Consider the following 19,952-nt stretch of genomic DNA (forward strand, 5'->3'; position numbering starts at 1 on the left):
AGAATCTAGTTGTTGGTATGATGAGACAAGAACATTATCTATAGATTAGAGATTGACGGTTTGAACCAAGAGCTCTTGTTAAAGGTCATCTTTATGGTCATGCTTCTCTATGGATTACATATTATCACATGCGTTTATCCAATAAATCCTTTGAAGTTCACCTCCGTAAAATGAAGAGTAATATAATGGTAATATGAAAAACAAGAGATCCTATTAAAAATGTGATGGATAAAAATGAGATGAGAAATAATAGTTCCTATATGTTCATGTGTGTTTTTAAAATAAAAAATCAAAGATCCTATGGCCTAATGGATGAGGCGTTGGTCTTCAAAACCAAAGACTCTAGGTTCAATCCCAAGTGGGATCAACTTAGAGTCATGATCCTAGTCTACAAGATTAAAATTACAATGATAAAGAATTGTGGACTTGTGATGTACATTTGTTGTAACTGTATAGAAAGTGTGATCTTATACCTATTGTTTCAATCGAATGCATTCATTTACTAGGGCGATGTTGTTTAGGGAAAAGAAATGGTTTATTTGAAACAAATTCCTCATTAAAAGTCTATTCAACAAGAACATCATCTGTAGATTAGAGATTGACAATTTGAAACAAAAGCTCCTATATGGGTGAACCAACCATATTGAAACTTAATACTGTGTCATACAAGAACTCATTTTTGATGAAAAGGTGAAGTTGGAGCATCGTTCATTGGTGAATAAATGTAGGGATCTTGTTACAAAACTCTTGGAACTTGGGCAAATTAAAAAGAAAGTGTTGGAGAAATGTAGTTAATAAATACCAGCAAGTTGATGAAGAGCAGAATGATATGAATAATTAAAATATGTGGAAATTCTTCTTGAAAGAAATGTATGTGGATTGACTGTAAATTACTATGCTTAAGCAACTACTTTTAAAGTAGTTAATAACATATGATACCTTGATGGATTGCTATGACTCATGTGTATTCTATATATAAATTATGAGCAATAAGATGCTTTAGGACAAAGTGATTCAAGGCCTATAAGGTGTGTATTGGTCAATAATACAGAAAATCTCATGTGTCCAGGTGAGTGGCATGCTCAGTGTATAAGGCTTATTAAAATACATTATTGCTTCTAGATAGAATAGGTTGTTTTGTCTAAACATATACATATATATGCAGTAATAATACATGTATTATGTGTTTATTTTGATAATTTCATAAGGTTATACTATTTATGTTATGTGTTAGGAAAGAGATGCCTTAATGCTTCTGATAGATCCAATCACTAGTAACCAGCAAAGTGGTATTTTAGCTATATGGGCAAAGAAGTCATGTCATGATGATGATGGTATTCATATCAACATACGGGCAAAAGTTTTATTGGCAGGTTTATCCAATGCAAAAGCATAAGTCTGCACAATGCACCATGTTAAAGACTGGATATCATGGTTTTTCCCATGAGATTACAAGGAACAAGCTCTATAGAGAAAACCATCATGAAATGCATGCTTCTGAAAACCCTCGAGGAAAAGAAACAGAATCTATAATGGGGTTTTATATAGTGTTTAAAAGCATTTCTACTACTTTCTTTGATTTTCAATCATGATACTAGTGCTTGTTAGTGGACAGGGGTGCAAATGAAGATTATGTAAACGCCAAAATTTACAAATGATTGCTTGCACAAATTAGTGTGGTCAGATACAAATATTTGTACAAAAATAAAGAGTGTCTCTCAAAACCTTGGATACCAAAACATGCCTTTTATTCCTTGAGGATCTGCTTCGAATCCGAGGTTTTTGTAGAAATCAATCACTGGTGCAAAAATAAAAAGTCCTATTTTTTATTTTATTGAATGAGAGAAATGGAGAAACTAAAATAGTTAGCTGTATCATGATATGCATGTGTGTGTGTGAATATATATATATATATATATATATATATATATATATATGAGAGAGAGAGAGAGAGAGAGAGAGAGAGAGAGAGAGAGAGAGAGAGAGAGAGAGAGAGAGAGAGAGAGAGAGAGAGAGAGAACAATGAGCTTCATGTAGGCAGAAAACTGAAACTAGACCTTATCTGAACAAACTCAGCAGCAACATACCTTTAGAATCAGCGAACAGAGTGATGTTGCCAATGTTCCTTCTTAACAATGCCCTCACCATTTGTTCAACAAGTACTTTTCCCAGACCTTGTCCCTACATCAAGAATAAAGCCATAAATTAAACATATACCAAAATCAAAATCACCACATATATATAACCAGGGAAAAAGTAAATTTCTAAGCTATACTTGATAACGTGGATCCACTAGAACATCCCATATGGTTGCATTGAACACATGATCGGAGGTAGCACGGGCCATGCCAATTAATTCTTGCTTTGTCTCTATTGCACCCCCATCTGGTTCAACAAGACCATCAAGCTCTTAATTCTGAGCTTAAAAATGTGCAAAACAACTAGTGCAAAAATGTGCTACCTAAGCTTGGATATCAGGGGAAAATTTTTCATTGTTTTGATCTCTTCCTTGAATCATGCAATTTAATGATCTTTAAAAGCAGTAAACAACTTGCAACCTCTTTATCATATTTAATGACTGGTTGATTGAGACCTTAATCTAATGATGTGGCAATCTAAAGGATGAGTCTTTTACCTTCCGCTGGAAATTCCCTTAACAAATGCAATGATGACACCATAAAACTATTTTTCAGCGCGGTTTGAACTTTCGATGGAGGCCTCCTTGGCCAACCTACCTGCAATAGTAACAGTGGCATGTATAAATTTCCACCATGCATTCATTTAACTCAAAACATTATTGTTCTTGCAATAAACCCCTTTATCCAGTGATCAAAAAACATATTTGACAAATGCTAACCAACACTTAAAGAAAAAGCACCATTGAATGATCTCTGCTAGCGGTGGTTTTTTTGAATAATGCATGAACATTGAATACTCTGTATATCACACATGGCTCATCCTTTCACAACACATTTAAAATGTGCGCGGGTCAATTTGGAAAGCCTTACATATTACATGTAGAAATAAGTGCAGGGCAAAGATATCCATGTCATTAGCACAAATGGCATCTTTATTTACTTTAATCCATTGTCTATATCATAACTTCTATACATAAATAGAATTTCCTTTTTAGTTAGTTAGTAGCACAGTGTTGGCATCTCAATAGATTAGAAACTATTTCCATTGTAACAGTAGTAGAACCAAATTTTGGTTAAGAAACTAGTAAATGATGAATTTTACCTTCAGGCATAGGGCCTCCAATTCTGCAACATCAACAACACCATTAGATGAGAAAACTATCTTCTCCTTTATACCATCTTGCTGAACCTTCTCAACAATCACAACTTTTTCATCCTCAATTGGCTCCTCATCAAGTATCTCATCATCAACTGGATCCACAACTGCAGGAGAAGGCTGTTTTATAAAGCTGCAAGTCTTTAAAGAAAATGTCTTAATGCATACAGTGCATATTATCAATACTAAAAGTCTGTAAAGTTCGTTATGCTTAGATAACTTTGTCCATTACAGTCTTTATATTTTATTCCCATTAAATGGAGAAGGGAAAGGACCCAAGAATATTGCTTAAAGCTTCATTGAGCATCTCATATAAGGTCTATGTTATTGAATTTTAGAAGTTGGGGAAGAGGAAGAAGGAAATAATAGATAGATAGAAAGATATTACAGACCCCGATCTTAATGCATCCCAGAGGTGTACGACCACATGAGAGCTGTGTTTATTTGAGCCTGTGGAATAAAAAGAGAAAGGAGAAATGTGTCAATATGTATGAAATTTTGCTTTAGGCGTAATGCATTAGTTGTTCCAGAAATGTTCTAGTCATAGCAAAAATTGGAGCCAAAAAAAGTGTCAACTGTAGGTGTTACTTAACAAGAAGGGATTATAATTGTTATCTATACCTATGTCAAAAGCACCAAACGAAGTTCTCCAGGAAGTGTCGAATCCACGTCTGCTAACGCTTAGATTCAATCGTACATCTGCAATAACTCAAAGAAAATATCGGACCTTCAATGCTACAAGCTGATGCAAAAACGGAGTGAACACATCAAATTAGCAACCATACTTATATGCAACCAGCATGAACAAACCTAAGAATAGGGAAGGAACTTCCATGTAAGCATGTGTGGCATTGAGGGTGAATAGGTTTTTTTGGAGACTAGTATGTGGCTGGTGTCTGTAAAGAAAATATATTGTATTAATTGTTGATAAGACTCTAAATACTCACGAAATGCTTGAAGACAAAATAGAAAAGGAGAACTCCAAAAAAGTGCTCACGTTTAGTAATAGCATACCAAAGAAATAATTTTACGAGTGTATCATATGCTTGCAGTAGTTGTATAATCAACAAGTCTTGAGTGTTATATATCTAAATGAACATTTTGTTCACTCTGATGTCCAATCAACAAGTCTCAACCTTCTTATATTCAAATTCCAACTTCTGTGGTGGCTACCTACAGCAATCTTGGAACTATAGACTGGTTGATTACATCATCTCATATGCAATGAGCTTCTCAAGGAAGTCCATATATGAAGAGATCTAGGAATCACTTAACCATCTCTCCATATATAAATCAAACATTTATACTCAAGAATGTTAAGTAAAGGAAATTGATTCAAGACATAAATATGAGATAAGTTCCCATTATCAAATAAGAAAAACATATTTTCAACAATTATGTGGACATAAAGATTTCCTGCATAACGGTTATTTTCTTTTGGAAAGATGGAGGGGCACATTCACAATAGTAGCGAAAAATCTAAGGACACTGCCGAAAGATTTCTCTGATCAATAAGAATCTAATAGTTCTCCAATCTTCCTTTTAACAAAGGAATTCCTGAGATTAACATCAAACGGAAACTCTGCTCGGTGTTTGTAAAGGTGCTCAGTGCTAGTAAAGATAAAAATCAAGCTGCTAGAACTACAGACAATCCATCATTGAAGTCTCAATGATTGAGATCAAAGTTTATTGAATCAATGTATATATGCATCTCTCATTAAAGCAGAAATGGAAAATATACCATTAAGTAATGGAGACAGTAGGCATTTTGGGACGGATTGAAACTTCATCTATATACTATTTCGAGGCATGTTCATAGGTGGATCTAACATGAGCTCAGCAAATGGCCACAATTAGCATTAGTGAATAGCTTAGATCAGATTATTAGTATTCTGTGATTGGATGTGTGTATATTTATATTCTTGAGTGTTTTGAGCTCAGCAAATGCCCACAATTAGCATTCGTGAATAGCTTAGATCAGATTATTGGTATTCTGAGATTGGATGTATGTATATTTACATTCTTTAGTGTTTTGAGACATGTTCAAGGATAGATAGACCAACATGAGGGTTTAGCTAGCATCACTTGTATTCTTCTTGGAATCAGCTCAATGTAGAACATAATAACTTCCTTTTTACAAAAAGTAATGTTTAGAAGAAGCGTGTAAGAGACGAGAATGGTGTGAATGGCCAAGATAAAATTACAAGGATTCATGATTCATGGCTATATACAATAAATGGCATGAAAATCCATACAAAAGAACAATGAAGAAAAGGGCGGAAGATGGAAGCAGCCCAAAATATAACGGGCATTATCGTAAGGAATTCAAATTGAATGGGATCATGTTACTTTCCATTCTTTCAGAGCAAAACCCCTAAACTCTAAACAGAGATACAAACAAGAAGCATGAGAGCAAAAACAGAGTACTTACATGGAGAGAGGTGGACGTGTGCAAGACATGAGAGATAGGGCCATTTTCTTCTCTGCTGATTCTGAGGACTGTTGGGCAGCAGAAGAAGAAGAAGAAGAAGAAGAAGAAGAAGAGAAGGAGGAGGAGGAAGCAGAAACTGCCCAGAAACCATGACCACATATTTTTGTATTAGAGAGAGAAGGAGAGGTGAAGAGTGAGTGATATTTGGTGTAACAAAGAAATGAAGAATTGAACCCATGACCTTGAGGTGGCTACCTACTACTAAAGTTAGCTCAGATTATTCTTATTTGGCTTCTTAATAATACATTGATCAATCATTCTTATAATTTGTTGAGGTTGATTTGAAAAATTGAACACTTAACGACATCCGCAAAAGCAATCAATTTAAGGTTTATCTGAACAATTGAGAGTTACAATCAATTAAGGTTGATTTGTTGTCATTTGTGTTGAGGCTGAGGTGGGCGAATGAGTGCATTCGTGTTTATGATTTCGGGTATATGTTGAGACCAACATGGATGAGAACAGAAAGCAAGGATCTGACAATAGTTATTCTTGTTGGAGTCATCACTCGCGTGATGCACAACTGGAATGAGCACGATTCTAGTACAATGTGGAGGTTACGATTAGTGAATACGACGAGGTGACACCAAACCACTATCATTTGGTTGTCAAGCTTGTGTCCACATGCCTAAAGATTTGTGCATTGAACTCGATCTGAAGTCGAGAAATTGCATTTTTGTTGGTATATAGCCATGATGCCAAGTTTGGATATCACGTGTCAGACCCAATTACTAAGACTGTTATCCAGAACAACAACGTAGTCTTCTACAAAGAGAAGGTGCATTGGTGCCCAACAAAGGCCATATATAGTATGGAGGGTGAGGTTCATCATCCTACCAATCTACCGAACAGAAAGTCAGTCGAAAGGTAACACCTTGAACAAAAGATGAGTGTCAAGCCACGATAATAGAATGTAAGACTTGGGCCAATTGACTCAACTAGAGCAAACCAAATAGGTAAGTCTTTGAGGATGTCAAAGAGAGGACTAGCACTTTGGATCGTTGGCACTATAAATGCACATCAATAGTTGTGTAGAGGATCCTAATGAAGCATATTTGAGCAAACCTAAATAATCATGATGCTCCTCTATTCTACATGCGACATTGTTGATAGGGTGCTCTCACCCTTGACATTTGAATTTTGTGTTATCACTTCGTCCAACCTTTTCTACATCTTAGCTTGTCAAAGGGAGAATAAGATTTTTGAGGGCCAGGGAACCATACTACATATTCAACTTACTTCCATTGATGAAGTTTGGAAGGTATTGCTCATCAAATCTCTTTGGTTTGTAAGCATTAATCATTGTGATGTGAGTAATCATGTATGTGCCTTCACATCCAAGCTTTAGTTTTTACGTGTGTCACTTTGAAGAGAATGTGAGTATCATATATTGTTCTTCTAGATCATTGTTTGTTGTTTTGTTATTATGGCGTACCTTATAGTGTTGTGATGTTGTGTGTAACAAGGGATGAAACTATAGAAAATATGTTGTACAAAGCAATAACTCAAATGGTAAGCGAAAGCCTATGATATCAAACTTGTTGGGTTAAATTACTTCGACTATAGAATCCTAATGAGTTTCCTTCTTCATGGTGGGCTATTTGAGGGATTGGGGGTGTCATTTCTCGATGGTGAAGATCACGTCATACTTCAATACATATAAGCACTTACCTCACAACTCCATGGAAGCCTTGAAGGCTTCTTAAGGTAAACTAAAATTAAGACACCTATGTCCATTAAGAAATATGTTTGTCTTAATTAAATAGATAGTTAATAGATAAGAATCATATGAGATGTCTCAATTAAATAGATAATTGCAAAGTTAAAAAAACAAGTATATCTCAATTAATTATTGTGGAAAATCTACATGGAGAAAAGTTGCTCTTATAGGATCTAAGAGCCACTAAATTGGGCCATCCAAACATAACCCTAAACTTGTGACACCCAAACGCCCTTTTTACATGAGAGTTCTTGTTCATTTATCTAAGTTGGAAACCTTAAAGGTTCCTTTCACATTATGAGCCCATCAAGCATTAACCATTGCTAGCTAATAAAAGGTAGTTCTCCAAAATTTATAATATGACCATGCTTGACCAATATTTTGCATTAGAAATATTAAGCCTCATAGAGTTCTTAAGACTAAAGAATACCACGTTATTTTCCTTGGTAACGAGTTTAAGTGGCCATGTTGACAGACCCCAAAGTGAAAGACTATGGGAAAATCCCAAACTTTTATTCTATCAAGAAATTCTGGAATTAATTGACTTATTAGTTTAAAATAAATTTACAAGAGGAGAGGAAGATTTAGTTTAGGTCATACTATATGAGTGTTAGTAGCTCGAGAGTTCTTGTTGCCCTCTCTTGCCCATTTCACCAACAAGACAATAAATGATGATAAAGAGGATAATATATGAGTGTTAGTAGCTCAAGAGTTATTGATGACCACTCTTGACCATTTTGCCAGCAAAAGGGTAAATGATGGTAAGGAGGATAATATAGGAGGGTTCTTCATGACATTGATGACCACTCTTGACCATTTCGCCAACAAAAGAGTAAATGACGATGTGGCCCCAACACACAACTTTGATAAGGAAATAAAACTCCAATAAAGAGAAAGATGTGTTCTTGCATCTAGAATCAACACAAAGGGGTCAATGTGTGCCATAAGGGAGTTTTTTGGCGTTCATGACACTTGTCCCATCATTTCATGTTCTCATGGATGTCCTTGAAGAGTGTCAGCCACCATAACCAACATGGAGTATCTTCCTAGAGTTGACTTCAACACTACAATGTTTGCCTTTGCTCCTATAATGTGTCAACTTTGAGCATGATAAACTATGCCAACTTTGAGCATTTTCTCAATCTCATCCATTACTTGTTGTGCATATTGGTCTACATTGTTGTCTAATCGGTAACACGTTTTGTCTCTTGTGGATGTTGTGCATGACCACCTTTAGCGGTATCCCTTTCATATCCATGTACTCCATGCCAATAAGTCTTAAAATTGTGTGAGAAGTGTAATTAGTGTTTCCTCCTATTGATCCATTAGGTCGACTACAATGAGCATCGCATTATGGTTTTCTTCATCTCCTTGATTGTTTCCTTGACCTTAACAAGGCCATCAAATGCAATCTTGGAACCTTATGATTTCCTACTTTGTCCAAGCCATTTTATTAGTTGAGACCTAGATTGTTCAAAATTCAAAATGGTCATGGAAATCCACACTATTGACTTAACTACTTTGTTTCTAGGTTAGTTTTTAGGTTTCTTTATGACTTGCTTTGGTGCCTTCACACTATGCATTGGTACATTTAGTCTTATGTTTGGTCCTATGGATATTTAATTCCTTTGTCATGGCTAAGAGCTCTAGAGTTGTGCATGGTTGGGTGAAACCACCAAGGTTCTGAACTAGGAGATGGTTGGATTATTTTCATGGGGAAGAGTTTGTACGATGATAGAAGTTGAGAGTGTGTTTTATGCTCTAATTGAGATATTTGACTAGTATTAGTATAGTTAAGAAGTTAATTAGGACATATCTATTAAAATCGATAGAGATCAAGATTATAAATAATATTAGGTTAGATTAGACTCGATTTGAGTTGTATGGCTTGTGGAATGGTTATAAAATAGAATTATTTGAATTGATAAGACTGATAAACTAGTAATCAACTAAAAAAATTCACCCTCCTAATGGAACATGGTTACCTTTTTACATGCTTGTCTCATGCTTATTTATTTTATCTTGTTCTTCACTAAATGTATTATTTTGGCCAATTTGATGTTTACTTATTTTTGGCATTATTTCCAATATCCGGGTGATTTCACATTGTGGACTAAAGTCATCCGAAAACCGCACATGTACATGACCTGCCCACTTAGATTTTGTTAGACTTGATTGTATAAGATAGGTGGGATTTTCATGTTGTGGGTTCGTCTTTGCTCTCCCTCGCACTCTATGCTTAGGACATCTTCATCATTCTCCCATCTTCATCCCAGCACTTAAAATATCTTGGATACAACCTATCTACGATGGTGAGTGAATAAATCCAATTCATCTCGGGTGATGTGGTTGTGGTTGATCAGGTTCTAGTTTGAGCCTTAGGGCATTAGTCTGCATTTTAATCAAATTCCCAAGCACTCTCAAGGTTACAAGCTAGTTAGTAGTACCTCTACTTCAAATTCAGCCATGATGGATTGAACATCCATGAGTGGATTCCATTCTTGTTTGTGTACTTTTTGGGTGTAGACTTGGATACAATACATCTTATTACCTTCTTGCATTTAAATTTCATCATGTTGAAAATCCATTAACAATTGATTGACCTTTAAGAAGGTTGCCCAAGCAAACAATCGTAAACCACTTGGTTGGCATAGCCATGTGTTGATATTCAATGGGAGATTAATGTAAATAGGAAACACTAAAGGGCATGCCAATAGGACTAACCTAGTGCAAACCCTCCACTTTGAAGTATATGTATGAGGGACTTAGGGTTTGGAGGAGGCCTTGAAAGTTGGTCTCTATTGAGAGAGTGAGAGAACTCTTGTAGTTGATATTTGTAGATGATCCCAAGGGAAGGTTTACAAATTATCTTGTATTATAATATGTTACATATGGGTGCTGCTTTTTAGGATTTGATTAAACACTCTTAAAAAGTTTATGTCAGGATTAAGATACTCCCAAAAGAAAGATTATGGGCATATAGTCCAATTGTTATGAGAGTTGAGTAACACATAATGGAAATTGAGTTTGGAAATTGAAGCATATAGGGGCTTGGATCCAAGATTTAGCTTGTCAAAGGGCAAACAACATGACGTCTTATTGATAATGAAAATTGTGCTTTTCGAGAAATAATTTCATATTGGAATTTCCCAAAATCTATTGGCAATGTTTCTCTTCTTCTCTACATAACAATATTGTTTTCCGTTTTAGGGTTTGCAGCTCTCCTCTCCCATTAAGCTTATTACATGTGGGTTATCAAGGGCTTTGAACTTGAATAACAAAAAATTGTGGATATTCAAACATTCAACTTATACTTCTTTGGCACACCTAGTCCTTTGATTGTCGTTGATATGATTACTTTTACCATACTCATCTTGCACGAAGCCATGCCTTTGGCTCACACATGATGAGGATAACAAAACATACATACTTGGGGATAAAAAAAAAACACATGTCAAACCTACAAAACAAAAAATAATCACACATAACCTCGACCTATTGACACAACAGATTGAAGTGCCTATGAGGGATCAAATTGTGCACACCATTGTTTGCCACACGATAGCTCTTATTCGATTACATTCATGGTTTTAATGTATGATCGTCATATGCCAGAAGGACCAAGCCCTAGAATACCACTACTCTTAACCTGGGGATAAAAAAGAACTTGTCGTACCTACAAAACCAAAAGCAATCACACATAACCTCAACCTTTTGACACGGGAGATTGAAGTGCCTACATGGTATCAAATTGTGCAACAACTTTGTCTGTCACATGGTTGACTAGTATTCGATTATAATTCATGGTTTTAACATGTGATTATCACAGTCAAGTTGTAGAATACCCCCAAAAAGGGGTTACTTTTCGACGCATCGATATGCTAGGTCGAAGGGTATGGCGGAGGTGTGTTTGGGTGACCGGACATAAGTTGTACCGGAAATGTTCGATGGGAGAGGGATAAGTACATATGTAGGGGCAGAGAGAACAAAGCCGAGGAGAGTGTGTCACATTGGATGCACACATGCATACATGCCTCCATCCATCCAATGACATATACATACCATGTATGGAGGAGAGTGTGTCACATTGGATGCATCCATCCATCCATCCAAATACATATACATACCATGTATGGAGGAGAGTGTGTCACATTGGATGCATCCATCCATCCATCCAAATACATATACATACCATGTATGGAGGAGAGTGTGTCACATTGGATGCATCCATCCATCCAAAGACATATACATACCATGTATGGAGCTGAGTGTGTCACATTGGATGCATCCATCCATCCATCCAAAGACATCTACATACCATGTATGTAGTAGAGTGTCACATTGGATGCATCCATCCATCCATACATCGAAAGACATATGTATATACATATTCGTAATTACATACCATGTATGTTTTGTGTGTAATTTGTAGAATGGGGCTGAAAGGAAGGCCCCATTTAACTAAGAAGGAAGCATGAAGTTCTCCAGCTACCCTGTTGTGGAGGTGGAGGTGAAGGGCGAGATGCTGCGGTTCGAGCAGGACAATGGGTCCATGCACGTGGGTACCTCCGTGTGGCCATGCTCCCTCGTGCTCCTCAAGTGGATGGAGACCCATGTGGCCTCCTTGCAAGCAAGAAGAGAAAAACCCCAAGATGATGGTGATGGTGATGGCCATGGGAATGCTCATCATGGCCATGGTGGTGATGATGCTCAGTATGGCCATGGTGATGATGATGGCGATGCTGTCTTCGATTTGCGAGGGAAGCATGGCATTGAGCTCGGGTCGGGGTGTGGTGTCGCGGGCCTCGGTTTCGCACTTCTCGGACTTAACACGCTGCTCACGGACATCACCCCTGTCCTCCCCGCCCTCAAACGCAATGTCAAGAAGAATGTCGCCGCCACTTCGCTTCGTTCTCCAGGTATGTATGTATGTATGTATGTATGTATGTATGCTATATACTCACTGTACAAGAACCATTTGGTATTTTGCTAGCATGCCCCTTCCCTATTTGATAAAAAATTACCTTAGTACCCCTCATGCTGAAAACAAAGACTAGAATATGTATTTCCATCTGGTGCATGCAAAACCTACTTTTGGTAAAATTGGAAAACTTGCTTGGCTTCCGAAGTAAAAATTCCACAAAGTCGGGGGCGTATTCTGGTTACTATGTCCTTGGACATATCTAGTGTTTTATCCTTCTTGTTACCTTGGGTGGCCACCCTACAATGTCTGGCCAATGTGAAAGGCCTATAACTTGAGTGTTCATTGGGCATGCAGGTATGCTAAATCTTTGTTACCACATGCCCCTAGACATCGAGATGGGCACGTGCGGTAGGTGTCTGGCCTAGTGTCAAAAGCTGGTAATTAAAGATTGGATTGTGAAAACACCCTTAATGGAGAGAGATTCTGGAAATCCTATAAAATGGATCCTAGGTCCTCATTCTAATGTCTTGGGATGTAGCATTGGTTTGGTTCCAATATTGGTTCTTGAATATCAGCATGGGGCCCATAGGATATCGGGGTCTCTTGTCACATGTTGAGTCGTGATGATGATGATCACGTGCTATGCTATGCTATATGAATACATGCGAGAAATGATGATGGTCATCCATGGTTAATCCTTTCATGTTGATATGGATTCAAGTGGCATGGTGGAAGGAGCATAACAAACTCTTGAAAAGGTCATCCATGGATGCTATATCACTTTCAAACATGTTAAATGGATTCAATTAGAGATATGTGAGCAAGAACATGGTAAACCCTAGAAATGTTTGGCAATGCTAAATCACTCTCAAATATATTGATATTGATTTGATAGAAATGGTGGAAACAAATACGCTAAACTCTCGGAACGGTCATAGGTGCTGATCGCATAGATATGGGATTTGAGAGAAATAGTGGAAAACTATATGCTTTACACTAGGATATGTTAATCAGTGCTAATCAGTGTACAGAAAAAGCCTCAAACATGTGGATATGGATTCAAGAGAAATGATCGAAAGAACAAGCTGAAGTCTTGAAAAGGCCATACATGCTGTATCACTTCTAAAACATGTTGATATGGTGGAACTATTCTTGATAACATCATGTCTCTTGCTACCTTTTTTGTTATCATGGTCACAGAACAATTATGGGAAGAACTATGTACGCGGAATTACATCCAAAATTGTTAAGAAAGAATGCAGTAACTATCCTCACAAGGGTTAATTAAGATGACAAATGTAGAAAGCTTGTGCTGAACACCTTAGCAGATGAGAGATGCTAATGGTCTTATCGTTTCATATGAGAATGCAACTATCGTCCAAGTTTGTATATATTGCCTGCCATTTGTACATGTAGGTGTGCATCACATACTCTTTTCTTTCAGTGCCAAAGATGGATAAAGCTACCATATATACAGTACCCATGTATGAACATGGTGGCAAAGGCATCATCTGTTTATGACATGATTTTAACACGTCCAATTGCAGGTACAGCTCCATCCTTTTCGGGTAAAGTCAAAATTTCACAGCTATATTGGGGTAATCCTAGCCAAATCTCGGCCCTAAAATCACCTTTTGACTACATCATTGCGACAGATGTTGTCTACATTGAGAACATTGTTGAGCCTTTTTTGTCGACTTTGAATGCCCTCTCAGGTCCATCCACCATCATTTTTCTTGGCTACCAGATCCGATCTCCAGAAGCACATGAGCTTTTTTGGAGACTTTGCCCCGAGCTTTTCTATGTAAAGAAAGTTCCTCATGAAAATCTCCATCCCGACTATGCATTTGAAGAAGCTGATGTCTTCATCCTTAAGAAGAAGGGCTATTCCTAAACAAAGAGAGAATTCAAAATGCTATTTCTTGAATAATAAGAATCTTATCAATAGATGACAGTAAGAATTTTGTTAATATGTGTATTATTTTTTATATTGAGTAAGAAACTCTTATATGTTATTTGACCTGAGTTATAATTTATGATTACAAATGCTATGGATGTGGGGATAGCATGAGATTTTGATCTAGCTTTCAAACGCACAGAGACAAATTTGATTTGTAAGTAAACATAATCAATCATTATTTACTTGCAGTCAGATGATCGACATTTATGATTGGTCTAGATTTTTGCATTTATAATCAAGTGACTACCAATTTGAAGTTACCAAAATGTCTTATTTAATGAACTGAATATCTCTTATGGCTGTGCTTCTGTATGTTTTCTAGGCAAAGTGTCCATGTATAAAAAAATGTTTGAAGTAAACAGAGAAATTCTAACTCTAGGTTTGCTAGGTAGATAACTTGTCAAAGTGTATTGAATTGCGATGTGGTCGAAAATCCTATGTATATTGATTTGAGATGTGCTACAGTGTTCCATTTAAGTATTGATTTGATTAGTTTGTACAACGTTTAGGTTTTGCTTGAAATATTCATTTACTTAATAAGTTTCCAATCTTCTTAATCTTAACCTGAATATTAGTTAGTGGCGACATAATTACACAAGTTGTGATGATTGTAGCATAATATTAGTATTGTTACTTGTGGCATCATAGTACTAGTGAAGAGCTGGAGTGAGTGAAGAGGAGACAATTCACACTTATTTAATACAAGTGTTGAGGAGAAACAGTAATATGTAAAAATAAAAAATATGACCGCTATAAATTAGGCATTTCTCCCAACAAATCAATCATATACGTAATCAACTGATTTACTTTGCAAACATTTGTGCTTATTTAGCTTCCCTCATAGTTTGAGCATATGACACACCTTTATTTTCTTTTATGCAGATCTTTACTTCCAACATGATATGCAATGGGATCAGTTCCCAAGAAATTGGCACATGTAAATGGAGGCCTCATCTTAATCCAAGAGGCTAGACTTTCACAAGATTGTGAAGAGAGCATATTGCGTGACATCATTCAGTGAAGAAAGAAAATGTACCCCACTTTTACACAAATGACATTGATGTTCATGAAGCATCTCTCTTTGCTCACTTAAGACTGATGTGTCTAATTTGGAAGTTTGAAGGAGAGTTTACTAAATACGAAATAGCATTAGGTATTTGAAAGGAATGCTAAATCGTCTGTTCAGAATAAAGAGCTCCAAACCATTTCATTTTACCTTATTTGTGAGTTTTTGGGGAATATAATATATAACAATTAAACACTGACATATGTTTTTATGAATGATGTTGTGTAGGTTATAGGTGATTTTTTTGTACATAATTCTACTGTCAAATTTTTAGGAACATATATTTGTACTATTGTTTGGTTTTAAGAAAACAAAATAATCTTCTGTAGCTCCATGTTGGTTGTGCTCCTTTCTATAATTCCATGATTTCTCTGGATTCTCACCTTCAATTGAACCAAACCTTCTTCTCGGAGCTCCCGATGCCGACTGTGACATTTATATGATTTCAATCCAGCACAAACAAACGTGCATCTCTTGTAAGTTTAATTGCGCATCACAATGATTTAACACACCGATGATTTCAACTTCTTAAAATAGTGATCAAAAGAATGCATCTCTTCTAAGTTTAATTGCATTTCACAATGATTTAATACAATGACGATTTCAACCTCTTAAAATAGCAATGACAATAAATGTGTGGTTCAAATGGTACATGTAGCTTCTTCATCTCTTATTGGTGTTTCCCAGTTGTAGTTGTTTCTGTAGGAGGCGACAGTGGAAAATGGTCGGAAGGTAGCTAAACATATCCAATTGTGTTGGGATTACGGTCCCTCCGGATGGGATGGTCGGATGTCCGGGAATCGGGAATGAAGACCCGAATGAGGAGTACTCGGTATCGGAACCGGATGATGAAGACCCGGTTTCGGATCCGGAAGATGAAGACCCCGGCTACGGAGCCGGATGATGAAGACCCCGACTACGGAGCTGGATGATGAAGACCCCGGCTACGGAGCCGGATGACGAATGTACCCGGAAAGAGATCCGGATGCGGGGACATATTTGTCAATATGTTTGCCAAGGGCCCTTGAGGCTATAGTTGTAAATAGCCCGAAAGTCATATGTGTATAAATATGACTTAGGGCAAACAATTTTTAATGTTGTTGCTCATTTTTCTGTTTTCCACTTAGAGGGAGCGAAGTGAGAGCAGCCGAGAGAGAGAGAGAGAGAGAGAAAGGAAGAGGTCGACGCCTCTGTGTAATACCGCCGTCTGTGGCGAGGACAGCGAGCTCAAGGTCGTCGCCTTGCAGCTCGCCATTGTATATTCCCTGCGTATAGTGATAGTTGGAGTCTTGCACTCCCGTGGTTTTTCCCGTCTAGGGTTTTCCACGCTAAACCCTGTGCATTCAAGTCTCTCTCTGTGTTTTTCGATTTACTACTGCATTGATCCGTGTTTCCTCGGTTGTGGCCGAGAGGTGAAGGTTTTGAAAGCGTCAAGATTCCCAACAATCTGGTATCAGAGCGACTGCAGTGCAGAAAATGGAAGGCGGCAGCAGCGGGCAGCCGGGGATGATGGTGCTGAATGCGCAGAACTACGCCGACTGGAAGATAAAGATGGAGGATTTGCTCATTGTTCGGGACCTGTATGAACCGATCGACAGGTCGGAAATACCCAAGGGGGTACTTGAGACGGAATGGAGGCTTCTGAACCGGAAAGCCGTTGCAACCATTCGGCAATACGTCGACATGAGCGTTCTACAACATGTGGCGAACGACACCAACGCATATGAGATGTGGCGGAAGCTGTCGGGCCTCTACGAGAGGAAGAATGTGTTGAACCGGACCTCCCTGATGAGGAAGATAGTGAACCTCAAGTACCGGGACGGCGAGAGTATGGTGGAACACGTAAGCACGTTCATGGGATTCGTGAACCAGCTTGCGGCGATCAAGTTCTCGTTGGAGGATGCAATGCAAGCCATCATCCTGATGTGTACATTGCCGGAAAGCTGGGAGAACTTGGTGGTGACTCTCAGCACCTCCTGCACCGAAGATAACTTGTCTCTACAAACGGTAAAGACAAGCATTTTGAACGAAGAAGCGCGTCGGAGAGATAAAGAACCGGCCTCCGATCCGAAGATGCTGCTTACCGAATCGGATCGGGGAAGACAACGGAACCGGAGTCCGCAAAGACGGGAGAAGTCGGGGACCCGGTCGCAGTCAAGAGGAAGGCCCACATGCTTCCACTGTGGGAAGCCGGGGCACTTCCGAAAGAATTGTCGGCATTACCGAAAAGACAACGGAGCCGACGACACCGATTCGAAGAAGTCTTCGGAACGGAACGGTGCTTACCGGGGAGCCACGGACCGGAATGGTTCGGATCGGCGAGGGCAGGACCGGAAAGGAACGACGGCACTCGCGGCAAGTGAAGAGGAGATCATGCTCATCACCGAAGAAGGTGAACTAAACATTGCCGGCGATGAGACTACTTGGGTGGTCGATTTCGGAGCGTCGTTCCACCTGACCCCGGAAAGAAGATACTTCTCATCCTACACAGCCGGTGAGCATGGCTGTGTTCGGATGGGAAATGAAGGTACGTGCCGGATTGCCGGCATAGGAGACGTGTGGTTGACAACCTCGACCGGATGCAAAATGTTGCTGAAGGATGTCCGACACGTTCCGGAGGTTCGATTGAACCTGATTTCGGCCGGGAGGCTAGACGATGAAGGCTACACAGGTAGCATCCGGAACTGCGTAATGAAGTTCAGCAAGGGGAGCCTGATAGTGGCTCGGGCCCGGAAAGTCAACACACTGTACCTTATGAGTGCCTGGTTGTGTCCGGAGGAGTTGAACGTGGCAGCCGACACTGCCGGTGAGCTGTGGCACAAGAGACTGTGCCACATGAGTGAGAAGGGGATGAAGAGGCTTGCAGAAGACAACCTTATTCCAGTGAAGCATGTGCACCTGGAGAAGTGCACCGATTGCCTGGCCGGTAAGCAGAACCGAACCTCCTTCCACTCAAGGCCACCGACGAGACGTAGCGCACCATTGGAGTTGGTGCACACTGACGTGTGTCAAGTAGAAACGAAGTCACATGGCGGAGCCCAGTACTTCGTGACATTCATTGATGACCACAGCCGGAAGCTGTGGACGGCACCGTTGAAGACAAAGGACCAAGTGTTGCGCGTCTTCAAAGAACTCCACGCGAGAGTGGAAAGGGAATCCGGCAAGAAGCTGAAAGCGATACGAGCGGATAACGGAGGTGAATACCGGGGGCAGTTCGAGGAGTATTGTCGCTCGAAGGGAATCCGGCTCGAGTTTACTGTGCCGAAGACGCCGGAACTGAACGGGCTGGCCGAGAGGATGAACCGGACCATAATGGAGAGGGTCCGGAGTATGCTGGCGCATGCGAAATTACCCAAGGGGTTTTGGGTTGAGGCAATGTCGACGGCGACATACGTGATAAACAGATCACCCTCAGTACCTTTGGACGGAGACACGCCGCAGAGAGTGTGGACCGGTAGGGAAGTATCCTACCGGCATCTGAAGGTGTTCGGGTGTCTCGCATATGTGTATGTGGCAAAGGACCGGAGAGGAAAGCTAGATCCAAAGACCCGGCCATGCATATTCCTCGGTTACGGCGATGACGAGTTCGGCTACCGAGTATGGGACCCGGTCGACAAAAAGATATTCCGGAGTCGTGATATCATCTTCATGGAGGACAAGACACTCGCCGACTGGGAGTCGGAGAAGAAGATGAAGAGCTCCAAGTCGACCGGTGAGGATCAACTCTACGAGGAGCAGTCCCAACCGGCAAGGGACCGGTTAGCACTCGAGGATCCGGCCGAAGACGGTGAAGAAACAGAACCGGCCGAGGAAGATGAAACTGATACCGGAACCGGCCCCGATCCCGAAATGGATTCGGATGAAGAGGAAACGGAGGAGCCGGTTACCGAAGCTCCGGAACAGAGATATCCTCTAAGAGAGAGAAGGGCCCCCCGGAGATTTCCGGAACCAGAGCACGTGCTGCTAACCGACGAGGGGGAGCCGGAGAGTTTTGAAGAAGCAAAGCTTGACACCCATAGCCGCAGGTGGTTAAGTGCCATGCAGGAGGAGATGGATTCCCTGCATGAGAACCACACATATGAACTTGTGGAGTTGCCGAAAGGAAAGCGGGCACTTCGAAACAAGTGGGTGTTCAAGCTGAAACCGGGAGATGCCGGAAACCCCCCGAGATACAAAGCCAGGATTGTGGTGAAGGGGTTCCAGCAGAAGAAGGGCGTCGACTTCGACGAGATATTTGCCCCGGTAGTGAAGATGACCTCAATCCGGACGGTGCTGAGCATAGCGGCAAGCATGGACCTCGAGGTAGAACAGATGGACGTGAAGACGGCATTCCTTCACGGTGACCTCGAAGAAGAGATCTACATGCAGCAACCGGAAGGATTCGAGAAGAAAGGGAAGGAGCACCTGGTATGCCGGTTGAAGAAGAGCCTTTACGGACAGAAGCAGGCTCCCCGGCAATGGTACCGGAAGTTCGACTCTTTCATGACCGACGAAGGG

At 39.7% G+C, this 19,952-nt stretch overlaps 2 protein-coding genes across 3 annotated transcripts; one reads left to right on the forward strand and one right to left on the reverse strand.

The window, feature by feature from the left end:
* Window positions 1-1,616: 1,616 nt before the first annotated feature.
* On the reverse strand, window positions 1,617-5,918 carry LOC147860448 (histone acetyltransferase TAP1-like). The gene is made up of 9 exons (XM_087324060.1): window positions 5,726-5,918; window positions 4,105-4,190; window positions 3,916-3,993; window positions 3,687-3,744; window positions 3,241-3,427; window positions 2,636-2,735; window positions 2,276-2,385; window positions 2,088-2,181; window positions 1,617-1,798 (listed from the first exon to the last, which is right to left on the reverse strand). The coding sequence occupies exons 1-9, from the start codon at window positions 5,767-5,769 to the stop codon at window positions 1,719-1,721; spliced, it is 837 nt and encodes a 278-aa protein (XP_087180186.1). The 5' UTR covers window positions 5,770-5,918; the 3' UTR covers window positions 1,617-1,718.
* Window positions 5,919-11,913: 5,995 nt separating this feature from the next.
* LOC147860449 (S-adenosyl-L-methionine-dependent methyltransferases superfamily protein) lies at window positions 11,914-14,484 on the forward strand. 2 transcript variants are annotated; one of them, XM_087325032.1, is made up of 3 exons: window positions 11,914-12,424; window positions 13,977-14,027; window positions 14,145-14,484. In XM_087325032.1, exons 1-3 carry the CDS (start codon window positions 11,980-11,982, stop codon window positions 14,321-14,323), a joined length of 675 nt encoding a protein of 224 aa, XP_087181158.1. In that variant the 5' UTR covers window positions 11,914-11,979; the 3' UTR covers window positions 14,324-14,484. The 2 variants fall into 2 exon arrangements, with proteins under 2 accessions (XP_087181158.1, XP_087181157.1); XM_087325031.1 differs by having other exon boundaries at window positions 11,916-12,424; window positions 13,977-14,484.
* The last annotated feature ends 5,468 nt before the right edge of the window (window positions 14,485-19,952 follow it).

The sequence above is a fragment of the Azolla caroliniana genome, unplaced genomic scaffold (assembly GCF_043228905.1).
Source record: "Azolla caroliniana isolate FFs.n. ecotype wild unplaced genomic scaffold, voAzoCaro1.0.p SCAF_9, whole genome shotgun sequence".
NCBI classification, from domain to species: domain Eukaryota; kingdom Viridiplantae; phylum Streptophyta; class Polypodiopsida; order Salviniales; family Salviniaceae; genus Azolla; species Azolla caroliniana.

Coding starts and splice junctions, on each gene's coding strand:
- LOC147860448 (XM_087324060.1), bottom strand. CDS start 5,769: ATGGCCCTATCTCTCATGTCTTGCACACGTCCACCTCTCTCCAT. Junction 4,191..5,725: donor ACACGTCCACCTCTCTCCAT/GTAAGTACTCTG, acceptor TTTTCTTTACAG/ACACCAGCCACATACTAGTC. Junction 2,182..2,275: donor TAGTGGATCCACGTTATCAA/GTATAGCTTAGA, acceptor TTCTTGATGTAG/GGACAAGGTCTGGGAAAAGT.
- LOC147860449 (XM_087325031.1), top strand. CDS start 11,980: ATGAAGTTCTCCAGCTACCCTGTTGTGGAGGTGGAGGTGAAGGGCGAG. Junction 12,425..13,976: donor CACTTCGCTTCGTTCTCCAG/GTATGTATGTAT, acceptor GTCCAATTGCAG/GTACAGCTCCATCCTTTTCG.